We start from the raw sequence: 13,314 nt of genomic DNA, 5'->3' as shown, positions 1-13,314 counted from the left end.
TATAAGCATTCATCTATGTGGATCTTCCTTTATTGACAGTGGCTGCCTTGCATTCTTTGTATGGCTTATTAAACAATTGCCAGAAAGCTTTAATTTTTATCATACGTAGTTCTGTGTCATTACAGTTATGAGAACAATTAACATGTTGATAATTAAGTACTCCCTATACATTATATGCACTCCATTCATTCACACCCACTTTAGATTCTGGGACAACTAATCATTGCAAAACAGCAAATCGATGTTTAGTGTACATCAAATATTTACACATCTCAAACAACCGTTTTCATGATTTTTGTATTTGGAAATTTAAAATTCATCCACCTACAATTTGCAATAATTTTGTTATCAAGCTTAGCCTTGGCACAAATTAATTTTTGTAATATCAAGATCACAGCATAGCTACATTTCAAACATATGACAAAAAAAAGGAGCTATCTTATCTTTGAATTATTATTGCCATGAATATCTAATTTATATATGTTTTAGGTATTCTAAATTGCTCCAATCTGGTTTGGCAGAGTTTCTACAGCTGGATGCCCTTCCTAACGCCAACTACTCTGAGAGTGTAGTGGGTGCTTTTACGTGCCACCGGCACGAGGGCCAGTCAGGCGGGTACTAGCAACAGTCACGCTCGAAATGGTGTATTTTACGTGCCACCTGCATAAGGGCCAGTCCAGGGGCACTGGCAACGATCTTGCTCAGATGTCTTACTGGCAAAGGCAAAGGCCACGCAGTATCACCATTAAATCAACAGAAAAAGGTGGAAAAAGATGTTTGTTTTTGCTTCAAGAAACAACACTCCATGAGTTACATTATCTGACATGTCCTTTTACAAGAAAGTGGAAAATGGTTTGAGGGTGATTAAGCTGCTGTTTCTTATAATTGCAGAGACTACACAGATTAAGGGGAAAAAAACCCCCAAAATAACCCACCCACCCCGATTTTAATGCAGATTGTGCCAGGTTCATTCTTGTACCATTTTGCTAGTTTTATCGGTCTCTCTGTCTCCATCTCTCTCTCTTTGTCTGTCTTTTCCCCCTCACTCTCTCTCTCTTCCTCTTCTGTCTCTCCCTCTCTCTCTTCCCATTCTGTCTCTCCCTCTCTCTTCCCCTTCTGTCTCTCCCTCTCTCTCTTCTCATTCTGTCTCTCCCTCTCTCTCTCTGTGCACAGTTATCTCTGTTTGTAAAGCTTATTGTTTGGTTGATTGATTGATCTGTCAGTCTGTCTCAGTCGGCTACAAAGGAGCCTGTTTGTCTACCATATGGCTACAGGAGAAAAATTCCATGGAGGAATAGTTCTTCACCGTTTTTTATCATCATTGACATTGTTATCATCATCATCATCATCATCATTGTTGTCGTCATCATCTTTCTGCTTTTCTGTGCTGGCATGACTTGGATTTTCTCAGACAATGATTTATGACTGGATGCTCTTCCTATCACTAACACTTTTAGTTGCCACTTATAACACACACTGTCACAAGGTGCATATATATATCCTAAAACAGGGATACACAGTAAGTGGGATGTTCTGACATTAAATATAAATGGATAATGTAACAACCACATGTGTATGCATTTGTTTTTTAGATGCGTTGAATGTGTATTGTATGATACAAATAAGAAATTGACATATCGAATGCAGTATCACTGTTAAAACAGCAGAAAAATTGGGTATTATTATCCTTACAAGTTCAAAAGAGTTGTCAACAAACAGCCATGGGAGTTGAACCCACATCCCCCGAGACACAGGCAATACTGTGTTCGAAATACCACTTGCCAAAAGTCAGAAAACATTATTAGTATTGTCATCAAGAAGGTGAGCTGACAGAATCATTAGATTGCCAGACAAAAAAAAACAGCAGCTTTCTACCAGTTTTATATTCTGTGCTGTTAGACATGGCCTGGGCCTATACTAGCTGAAACCTCTCAAAGTTATCCACTGAGGTCAACTTTCCTTTCATCCTCTCAGGGGTGATGATAAAAATAAGTACCAGTTGAGCACTGGGGGGGTCAATGTAATTGACAAGCCCCCTCCCTCCACAATTTCAAGGATTGTGCTTATAACAGAAAGAATTATTATCATCAGGATCAGAAGGTAGTAATCTGGCAGAAACATTAGAGCATTAGAAAAAAAAACCCAACTTTTCCCAGCATTTCTTCTAGTTCTTTGCCTTCTGAACTGAAATCCCACTGAGGTCAAACTTTCACTTTCATCCCTTCAGTGTTGACAAAATAAAGTACCAGTCACATACTAGGGTTGATTTAACTACCCACCACCCGCCCCCAAACCCCAGCCCCTAAAGTTTTTGTTCTTTTGCCTAAATTAGAAAGAATTATCGTCAGAATCACACAGCTGATGACTGGGTAACTAAATTTGTTTGTATTTTGTTCTCGTAAATAGCAGTTAACCCCACCCGTACCACTACCACCGACCCACCCCAACAAAGTCTTCTCTTAGAGCAGTGTTTCTCAACCTTTTTACCCTTGCATAACTCTTAAAATAAATTGCATGTCTCAAAGAACCCCTGCATGAAAAAAATTATGTACCATATCTTTCTCATATTGTTTTCATCACAGTTCATGTGATAAAAATCATATATATATATATATATATAGTTGTTATATTTTTTTGATAACATAATAGGTTAGCTAGGATGATGTCTATATTACAATATTACAATAGCCAATAATATGTTGTGCATGTATAGTAATATTACGATCATGAAATTAACATTAGCTCCTCTCACTCTTTCTCACAGAACCCCTAGGGTTCTGGGGAACACCCAGGTTGAGAAACACTGCCTTAGATACTCACAGAGTTAAGTCAGTTTGCTTGTTTTTCCTTATCAGAATTTGAGAAAGATAATAGCAAGTGTGAAGGTGCCAATTGTCTCAATAGCCTAATCAAATGTAGGTAACAAAAACACAAAATACTTATGTGTCAAATCTTGCTGCTAAGAGAAGGAGAAAAAAAATCACAATATTTCAGTCAGGTAGCAGCCACTCCTGTTCTCCCTATTGGATGTTATCAAGGCAAACAGCCAAATAGATAAGCAATAATTTTCATTTTTGTATGGAACAGCTTTTGATTAAGAGGAAACCGCATATGCATTTAGTTACTTTCCTTTTCAATGCTTTTCTAGCTTTTTTTTTTTTTTTTTTTAAACATTCATCTGACAAAGGAAAAAAAAAACAGCCAAAAATGCCAAGGAACAGATAGATCAAAACAGACAACATACAATAACATTTCACTAATATCAATTTCTATACTTAAGTTAATTTAATGCAGCAAATGGGGAATTATTAACACATATTTCACTTTGACATTCAACAGAAACTAAATTATCTACTGAAATAATTCTGAATATGTTGTGTGAAAAAAAAAAAAGCACACGGGAGAAGAAAAAAAAATGAGACAGAAAGAAATCAATACAAGTCAATTCCTGTTAAACTGATCTTATTGATCAACTTTATTTTTGTTTGTTTTTATCTACTGATGAGTTTAAAACAAAACCTAGCAAGCAAAGAGAAAGGTCTGATTGGAAACTAGATGCTTTGGACTTAAAGGAGTGAAAATCAAACACCATATATGGAAAATTCTTGTTTCAGGTTCTTCATGAAAACAAATTCAATTGTCTTATTTCTAAAAAAAAAACTCTAAGTGAACAATAATTATTCACTGGGTGGCAGAGTGGATATGGCGTGAGGTCAACTATTAAAACTTTTGTTTTCATGGAACCATGTCCAAAGTTATTTTCGGTGCCAGATCAGGCCTGAACCAACAGACCTATGATCAAAGACATTCCAGTGGTGACCATCCTGTCTTTTTTACCCGTGAGATATTTCTTAATTTAAGATTTTTTTTTTCATCTTTTTTAGTCAGGAGGGAAACCAATACCCATGACCCTTCACCAAGGCCTCTGGGATGGAGGTGCGGGTAGAGAGGGAGAAAGTGGTCCTCAAACAGGAAACCATACCAAGGAAGAGAGAGAGAGAGTAGAGAGTAGCATGCATGAGAGATGTACATTTAGAGGAAAGAATCAGAGAGTGTGGTAAATATATACAGAGTGGGGATGAGGTGGTGAAGCACGACCTTCGAATGTTGGGCCTCACTGAGGCAATGACAAGCGACCGAGATATACTGTGCTTGAGACAACCCAGCAAGTTAAGTGAGATTGTAGCTATGGCCTTTGCCAGTGTCGCATAACCAGCCCATTTAATGGTTCCCTCCAACTGTCGGGCAATGTGCTGTGCTTGAGAAGACCTATATATATATATATATATATATATTGAAGTAATGGCGCTAAGCAGTGTTTACGTATAATCACAATTTAGGTTAGTTGAAATATGTTTGCCACACATTTCAACTGCTAAAGGCAAATACACTGCAGTTACTATGGAGAAAAAAATCTCTCTTATGGTAAAAAGTAGTGAAAACACCCAGTTCGTTCAGTGTCACCCTCTCTCGGGAATCTCAGACCTTTTTACCATAAGAGATTTTTTCTCCACAGTAACTGCAGTGTATTTGCCTTTAGCAGTTGAAATGTGTGGCAAACATATTTCAACTGACCTAAATTTTGCATATTATACATCTTTCAAATTATACATCTTTCAAATTATACATCTTTCAAATTTATTCAATAAAAGCCATTCTTTTCATATAACATACCGACTCATGTTTCTGTTGAATAAGTGTCTTGGGGTCCTTTGATATGATAGTTTTGTGCATTCAATTGATATATATTAAATCAATTGTAGTGCAAGTTCTAATCCAAAGGTTGACAATCCTACACAGCTTTATTCAAGGTGTTTCCCATAAGGGTGGGAGATGTTCATATGAAGAAAACATATTCTTATTAAATAAATTTTAAAGATGTATAAATCTCCATTCTTCATTATTATGTCTTGATAATATACTCTGTATTCTACATGAAATCTATTGAAGCAAAACTCAGGATTTACTAATTGAAGAGAGTACAGTTTAACTGTTTATTCTAAACAATTGAAAATGTTTCTTATCATTCAACACGGTTAGCCAAGTCAGGATTTTATCAGAGCAATCATAAGGTATTTGCCTAGATTTAAAATCCCTATTCTTTTGCATAATAATTCTGAACATAGATGGATGGATGGATGGATGGATGGATGAATACATAGGTTGATAGATAGATAGATAGATAGATAGATAGATAGACAGATAGGCAGGTAGATAGACAGACAGACAGATGTATAAATATATGATGCTATGCATTTTGGTGAGGAGAGGGTATTGAAGAGACAATAACCCCCAAATTGCAGTATGTGATGGCAACTTGTATTATTAACCTTGCCCCCACCCCATGGATAGCTGAAATTTACTATAAGAGAAAAGACAAGAAATGACTACAAACCTTCATTGCTAGACAGTTGAGGGTTAAAAATATATTCCTGGAATTGTTATTTATTGTTCATTAGTTGCCTGCAGAGGTCTCTCTCTATTCCACTGCATGGAAAGATTTTTCAGGAAATGACCAACAAACGATGCTTTACATTATGTCTGCTGCAAATTAAAAATAGAAAATTCAATTAGTAAAGTTGTTAATAATAATAATAACAACAACACCAACAACAGAGGAATAGAGGAAATAGGCATAAACCTCAGTTTAGTACAGCTCCAGAAAACAGTGTTGTTAAGGACAGCCAGGATACTTAGGAGGATTCTTGACATCTAAGGTTACTTGTTGTAACCCAGTAGCCCAATGTTAGGAATTTTTCTTTTCCAACAGACTAATTTGTTGTGTCTATACGAATGATGATGATGATGATGATGATGATGATAATAATAATAATCCTTTCTATTAAAAGCACAAGCCATGAATTTTTGGAAAGGGGACTAGTTGATTACATCAATCCCAGTATCAACTGGTACTGGGATCTGGGAGCCGTTTTAAGTAGGTTGAGGGACATCTCACTCCACCCTCAAAAATCTAGTGTCTGTTTCACCTTTATCTTCTGTGGCGAGATATATTTTGTGTTCTTTTGTAGGTCATCATTATCAAATATTTTGGTAGTAAATGTAATCCTTAGGTCTGTCATTGATAACAGGTACACAATGCAAAGTATTGTTTTTGTGGGACATTTTGCTGATCGTTACCAGCGTCACCTTACTGGCACATGAAAAAACATTCGAGCGAGGTTGTTGCCAGTGCCACTGGACTGGCTCCTGTGCAGGTGGCACGTAAAAAACACCATTTGAACCTGGCCGTTGCCAGTACCACCTGACTGGCCCTCGTGCCAGTGGCACATAAAAGCACCCACTACACTCTCGGATTGGTTGGCGTTAGGAAGGACATCCAGCTGTAGAAACTCTGCCAGATCAGATTGGAGCCTTGTGCAGCCTTCTGGTTCGCCAGTCCTCAGTCAAATCGTCCAACCCATACTAGCATAGAAAGCAGACGTTAAACGATGATGATGATGAGAAGATAAAGGTGAAACAAACACTAGATTTTTGAGGGTGGAGTGAGATGTCCCTCAACCTACTCAACACAGCACCCAGATCCCAGTTTTGCCTCATAACTTATCCTACTACCTTGGATGTTAATGAGAAGAAAATTGAACAATGCAGTCCTTCATATACGCACATACACAAGATGGGATGGCCATGGCTAGAGCATGTTTTATCACAGGTTTGCTCACAATTCAATCCAGCAGTTTGTTGAGCAATGATGTTGGGGACTAAACAATGTAGAACAATGTATGCATTCATATACACTCGGTTTCACAGAGCAAAGTGCAAAAGAAACTGACAGATATTCTCCAAATCCAATCTATAAGTGGCACAGTGAATACCTGTAAGACATTCTAAAAATTCTCTATCTGAGATTCTTATGTGAATAAATGCACACACTTGGGTGCATGCATCGACATATAATATATTTTGGAAAACAGATGTTAAATGATGATGGTGACATATATATTCTTTCACATATATATATATATATATATATATATATATATATATATATACGTCATCATCATTATTATTATTATTATTATTACAAAAGGTAGTGAGCTAGCAGTCATGACAGATACCGGTGTCATGCAAATGGCACTTATGCCTGTGGCATGTAAAAGCACCCATTACACTCTTGGCGTGGTTGGCATTAGAAAGGGCATCCACCTGTAGAAACCACGCCAAATCAGACTGAAGTCTGGTGCAGCTTTCCACCTTACCAGGTCTGCTCAAACCGTCCAACCCATGCCAACATGGACAATGGACGCTAAATGATGATGAATGATTTCTTTTCAAACAGATTTTTACTAGTCTGAATATGTTTACATAAATATGAAAAAACTGACACTGTGATGTGGCAAATATGAAAAAATATGACAGCTTGATGCAAGACATAATTCAATTTCCACAGAGATTTTTGAAAGTGACAAAACATTTTGCCAAGTATCAAAACATTTATATCATGAGGTCAGCAAGACTTTCAACAACTTTGATTTTCATTTAAAGCTTTTGTTAAAACTTAGGTAGGTTTTACTACATACAAAGAAGGTTAATAACATTAGGCCGACTAAATTCAATACATAAAAGTATTAAATCTTTTGTATTTAGCAACACATGAAATATGCCATCTTAAATGCATGAGTTGTCAGAGAGGTGCGTAAATATATTACGTGTACAGGAGTGGTTGTGTGGTAAGAAGCTTGCTTCCCAACTACATGGTTCCGGGTTTAGTCCCACTGAGTGGCACCTTGGGCTAGTGTCTTCTACTAGAGCATAGGACCGACCAAAGCCTTGTGAGTGGATTTGGTAGACAGAAACTGAAAGAAGCTCTTCGTATATGTGTGTGTGTGTGTGCATTTGTGTGGGTTTTTGTCCGCCCACCACCATCACTTAACAACCGATGTTGCTGTGTAGTCCCTGTAACTTAGTAGTCCAGCAGAAGAGACCGATAGAATAAGTACTAAACTTACAAAGAATGAGTCCTGGGGTCGATTTCTTTTGACTAAAACCCTTTAAGGTGGTGCACCAGCATGGCTTCAGTCAAATGACTGAAATGTGTAAAAGAATATGTAAGTATATGTATGTGTGTTCCAGCAGAAACGCATAGAGTCCCAGAGAGAGAGAGAGAGGGACAGAGAGAGATGGAATTGTAGTGGCAGACTGCCTTGGTCAGTGGAAGTAGCAGACCTGAAGGAAACAAACTTCGTTGGGGTAAATGCTTTTATATTATTTTAGAGAAAAAGAACTCTGAGTTGTTAACTGTGTTGTTAAATGCTTCTAAAAGAAAGGAAAAGAAAAGAAATACAAAAGAAAGAAGCAGAAGAACTTTGTTGTCAAATGAAATTTGAGACACGAACTTTGCGATGTAAAAATGATTGAAAAGCTTGTAATTGTTTGGAAACTTTGTCAACGTTATTGAACTGTCATGCCATGTATTGGAATTGTTATTATGTAATGCTCTATTCTAATGTTTTAAATGTATTCTGTGATGTTATGTATGTAAAAAGAAAAGGTTACCCAACGCATGGTCTTCGTGTTGTTTCTTCCTCCCCGTCCTATTTGCCTGTGTTGTTCTTTGTTACGTGCTCCAGCCGGGGTTTTATTATCGCGGTCAGGTGACCGACAGACGAATTTTGCTAGCTGAACGTTCGCGCGTGCGCGAGTCCCCTCTTCAGTGTTGAGGAGGTGCTTCGCGTGCGGGCGTTCGTAACAATACCTTAAAAGCCCATATAATTTACGCCCTTTTTCACAAACATAAAAAAACTTTAGGAGGTGTGTAAATTACATGAGTAGATAGCTTCTTTTGTTGAAAAATAACGTACAAATGTAAACATTCGTATCAGAAGTTAACTCATTTAATGTCAGAATAGGTTTTTACAGAAAAAATATAATGAAGTTGACTTTTATTTATGCTGGTTGGTATAATGCTTACTTTTTCTGTATAAATTTACTAAAACCATTAAATGGTCAACTACTTCTTGAAGTTTGATGTTCATGCTGGTAATCATGGTCCAGGCCATATTTCACATTCCTCGTTCATCGCTAATTTGTCTAAAAATGCTACTCAAGAGCTTGGATGGGAAGTTCTACTGCATCAACCATCATCATCATTTAACGTCCGCTTTCCATGCTAGCATGAGTTGGACGATTTGACTGAGGACTGGTGAAACCAGATGGCTACACCAGGCTTCAATCTGATTTGGCAGAGTTTCTACAGCTGGATGCCCTTCCTAACGCCAACCACTCCGAGAGTGTAGTAGGTGCTTTTACGTGCCACCAGCACGAAGGCCAGTCAGGTGGTACTGGAAACTGCCACGCTCAAAATGGTGTCTTTTACATGCCACCTGCACAGGAGCCAGTTTGGCAGCACTGGCAACGATCTCGCTCGAATGTCTTTACACGTGCCATCTGGCACAAGTGCCAGGAAGGTGATGCTGGGCACAGGTGCCATTGACGGTTTCGCTTTCGCTTGCCCCAATAGGTCTTCGGAAGCCAAGTTTTGTTTCCTGATATAGCGCTTTCAGATTATTAGCTTTCTTGGTCACTTTTCAATAGTCTGGGAGGTATTTTCATACAACAACATGGAATTGAAAACATGGCTTGAGGAATTCTTCACATCAAGACCAGGGATTCCCACCATCAAAGCATTGACAAGTTAGCTGAATGTTGACAAGAAGTTATAAAAAATGAAGGAGAATATACTATTGACTGATTTGTTAAGATTGTTGATGAAAAATAAGGATTAAAATAAATGGAAAAAAAAAAAAAAAATGACCAAGTTAATCTGGCAACCCAATATTTATTTTCCATTTGTGACTAATTTCATTGCTCCCATGCCACTGTAATAGGCAATGACTTATCTTCAGAATTAATATTACAACTACTGTACTAATGTTGGCTTTAAAAGTGTACCTACTATGAAGAGGTGCTGAAAAGTTCTTGACTTTAAGGGTATCACGAAAGGCCTGGTTGGAGGTCCAACTTTCCAAGTTCTTTTACAGGGCTTACGAAAACTGAGGGACCGCTGCAATGAGTGCGTGAATCTGAGAGGGGAGTAAGTTGACTAAAATCATAATTAACTGATCCTCCTATATTTTCTTTAACCCTAAAACCAGGAACTTTTCAGTATTCCCTCATATAAGACCAACATAAGAGAAATTAGATGGTCAATTTTTATCATGAAAAGAACTGTATTATAAACAAGCACACAAATAGAAATAGTATTCAAGTAGAATTTTTAGAGGTTGATGTACCTGAAGGTCAAAGATGGGGGAGTTTCACAGTACTGCATTGCAAAGGATAAAAGTTGGGAAGAATTCTGAGAATGAGACCAGAAAGGAATTATGAAAAGGGAAGTAGATGATTCAAGTGTGCTTGAGTTGAGGTTGTGTACAATGTGCCAGTTTAGAAGAACAGGAACAGTTGTGGTAATGGTACAAAGCAGTTAAGGAGAAAGAGAAATTGTATTCATTGAGGAAGGGGGAGGGAGAACACAATGAATCAATGATGGGATGGGGCTAAAATCCAGTCTTTTAAACGAGAACCACAAAACACAGTTTCACAACTTGGAAGCTAAACTGTCAAATCTGCTGTTGTTGTTTCACCTCAATTCATCCATGATCAATCAAACATAAAATCAAAAGCAATCAAGACATAAACATAGTCTTATTTTCAGAAACAATGTACTCTGGACTACGTTATTTAAGATAGTAGTGTGTAGTTAGAGGGAAATTTGGCTGCTATTCTTAGCAGGCAAGTTGAGCATCATAATGTTGTTACATTCTATTTAATAGTCCTTTTTCTTTTCTTTCTTTTTTGACAAGGTATGCATAGGAAGTATAGTCCAATCTAAGAGTTTCACGAGACTAATATTGCTCAACAGTTTTGCTAACAAATCACATGATCTCATTATCTTGGGTTTTTAATCTAAGACATTCTCCTCAGCAACACTAAGTATGTTTACATACAGAAACTATATAAATGAATATAGTTGAAAGAGCCAGAGAATGAAAAGTAGTGAAAGACAATGCTTGTTTTTGAATGACAAGGAATGTGTGGGCTCTAACAGCCAGCCACTATAGCAACAGGTTTTTAATTAAGCTTCAGGACTAATTAAAAAGAAGAGGTAGAGAATACATGAATACTGTAAGTGTTGGTTGTATGTGTATCAACTTAATCTATAAAATGAGAACACTAGAAACATAGAATATCTAACATTATATGCAAGCACAAAGCTGTTTGATTAAAAACTCTGATTTGCAATGACAGTAGCACCACAAACAAGTGGCTTCTACTGCAACCACAAGCCGACCAAAACTTTATGAATGGAATTTGCTTGATGGAAGCTATGTTGAAATCCAGTTCATATGTATATATTTACATACATATATGTGAAGGCCTCAGTCTGTCATTAACGACCATGGAGTAAGGTCCAAGTTGTACATCCTATTGAAACAGCATTGCCTGCAGCTGCATAAAATGGCAGTCTCTCTCATACAAGACGCACTCACGGGCTGTCCTGGTACTGTTTGAGTTGTTTGGTTCTATCCCGCCAGTACAGGCTGTTCAACAGGATCCAACCCTGGGTAGTATGGTATCGAGGACAGGTTGTTGCCAGTGCAGTGTGTCTTCCTTCTCTACATCACTGATAGATCCAAAGGAACAGCATGAAGGTTACAATTTCATGTCATTGCAAGAGTTGCCGGAGGCTGCAAACATCAATTGGCTCAAGGGCTCTGACTCTCGACATATCTTTATTATTGTCACACTGCCTTCTGCTGTTGGTACTATTGTGGTCATGTGATTGAAGTTTGGGCCTGATCGTGCCATTTTTCATTCTGGCTTTACAGTATATATGTTTCAATCCAGCTTTAGGTTTGAATTATCAGCATTCAAGTTAGATGTAAAAAAAACACATTTAGTCGGATATCTTCAGGGATAGATGTGTACTTTGAGGTGTTGAACAATGAAATAAACTAAGGTGAGGACTGTGTTTTCAAATATACATTGAAATTTGCTAAAATACTTATAATGTATTTGAAAAATATACATATAAGGAATTAAGGGACATAAATAAGCCATTTACTTATATGGGATGTTATGGGTTGTTAAGGATATTAAAGACAGAATGAGAGATGAAATAGATTTTTGAGTGGAAAAGCACAAATGATTTTGGGAAATAAAAGAGGAAAATAACTGTATATATACTATAATAGCTATTAATTATTTATCCTCTCTATGTACTAACGTACGCATTCCAATATTCAGAGAAAAGTTATTGTTAACATACTACAGAAATGAATATCAATGTTTATGTGAAAAAAATCATAAGTGTATAAGAGAGGAAAAAGTGGATTTTAAGAGGGGGGGAAAAATAACGAAAAGAGACAAAATGATGTTGATGATGATGATAGAATCTTTCTTGAGATAAGAAATGTATATTTAAAAAAAAGTATAGTTTTAAAACAAGATATTCAATGATGATGATGATGATGATGATGACAATCTTTCTTGACATAAGAACTGTATATTCAAAAAAAGTGTAAACAGCATCCACTAGCTGTTGCATAGTTCGAGGAGTAATCATGTCTAGGCCAGTGACGTTTGCTGAATGCAATGCTGAATGCAAACATATCCAGAGCCAGATGACGCAGTGACATGACATTTTGTTCTTTAGAGTCTAATTCTGTTCACGTCTAGGATGCTTTATAGGAATATCAGATTAAATCGTCAGGGCTGTAATTGAATACTGAAAGTTTTTTAACTGACATTCCATCAGTTCTGCCAATCCATTGCCTTTAAGAAAACTTTATAAACTTCAACGGGTAAAATGGAGTTATAGGATTAACAAATTGCTGGGTCTGGAGAAAGGAGCACCAGCCTTGGCTTCTTATGGGTCCTTTGCTACTGGTTAGATTGATTCTACTAAACACTCCTCTTGATCTTTGTAAGTCAATATGTGTAAAAAAAAGATATATAGGCACAGGTTTGGCTATATGGTAAGAAGTTTGCTTCTCAACCACATGGCTCTGGGTCCAGTCCCACTATGTGGCACCTTGGGCAAGTGTCTTCTACTATAGCTTCAGGTCAACCAAAGCCTTGTGAGTGGATTTGGTCAAAGGAAACTGAAAGAAGTCCATCACATATATAAAAAAAAAAAAAAGAGTACTGGGGTCAATTCAATCAACTAAAAATCCTTCAAGGTGATGCCCCAGCATGGCCAGTCTAATGACTGAAACAAGTAAAAGTTAAAAAAAAAAAGAGATATGCAGAGAGGGAATTTCAGAGGACCAATGTTCTAGGAAGGAAAGATTTGGC

At 37.2% G+C, this 13,314-nt stretch overlaps 1 protein-coding gene across 1 annotated transcript in view; it reads right to left on the bottom strand.

The window, feature by feature from the left end:
• LOC106881863 (probable UDP-sugar transporter protein SLC35A4) overlaps positions 1–13,314 on the bottom strand; it is a 99,945-nt gene that overhangs the window by 76,959 nt on the left and 9,672 nt on the right. The window contains exon 2 of the mRNA XM_052972245.1: positions 5,396–5,544. Coding sequence (XP_052828205.1) covers positions 5,396–5,401 — 6 coding nt within the window. The 5' untranslated portion in view covers positions 5,402–5,544. The remainder of the gene's footprint in view (positions 1–5,395; positions 5,545–13,314) is intronic.

The sequence above is a fragment of the Octopus bimaculoides genome, chromosome 12 (assembly GCF_001194135.2).
Source record: "Octopus bimaculoides isolate UCB-OBI-ISO-001 chromosome 12, ASM119413v2, whole genome shotgun sequence".
NCBI lineage: Eukaryota > Metazoa > Mollusca > Cephalopoda > Octopoda > Octopodidae > Octopus > Octopus bimaculoides.
Note: the sequence above shows the minus strand (reverse complement) of the source record. Positions and strands in the feature narration are given on the sequence as shown.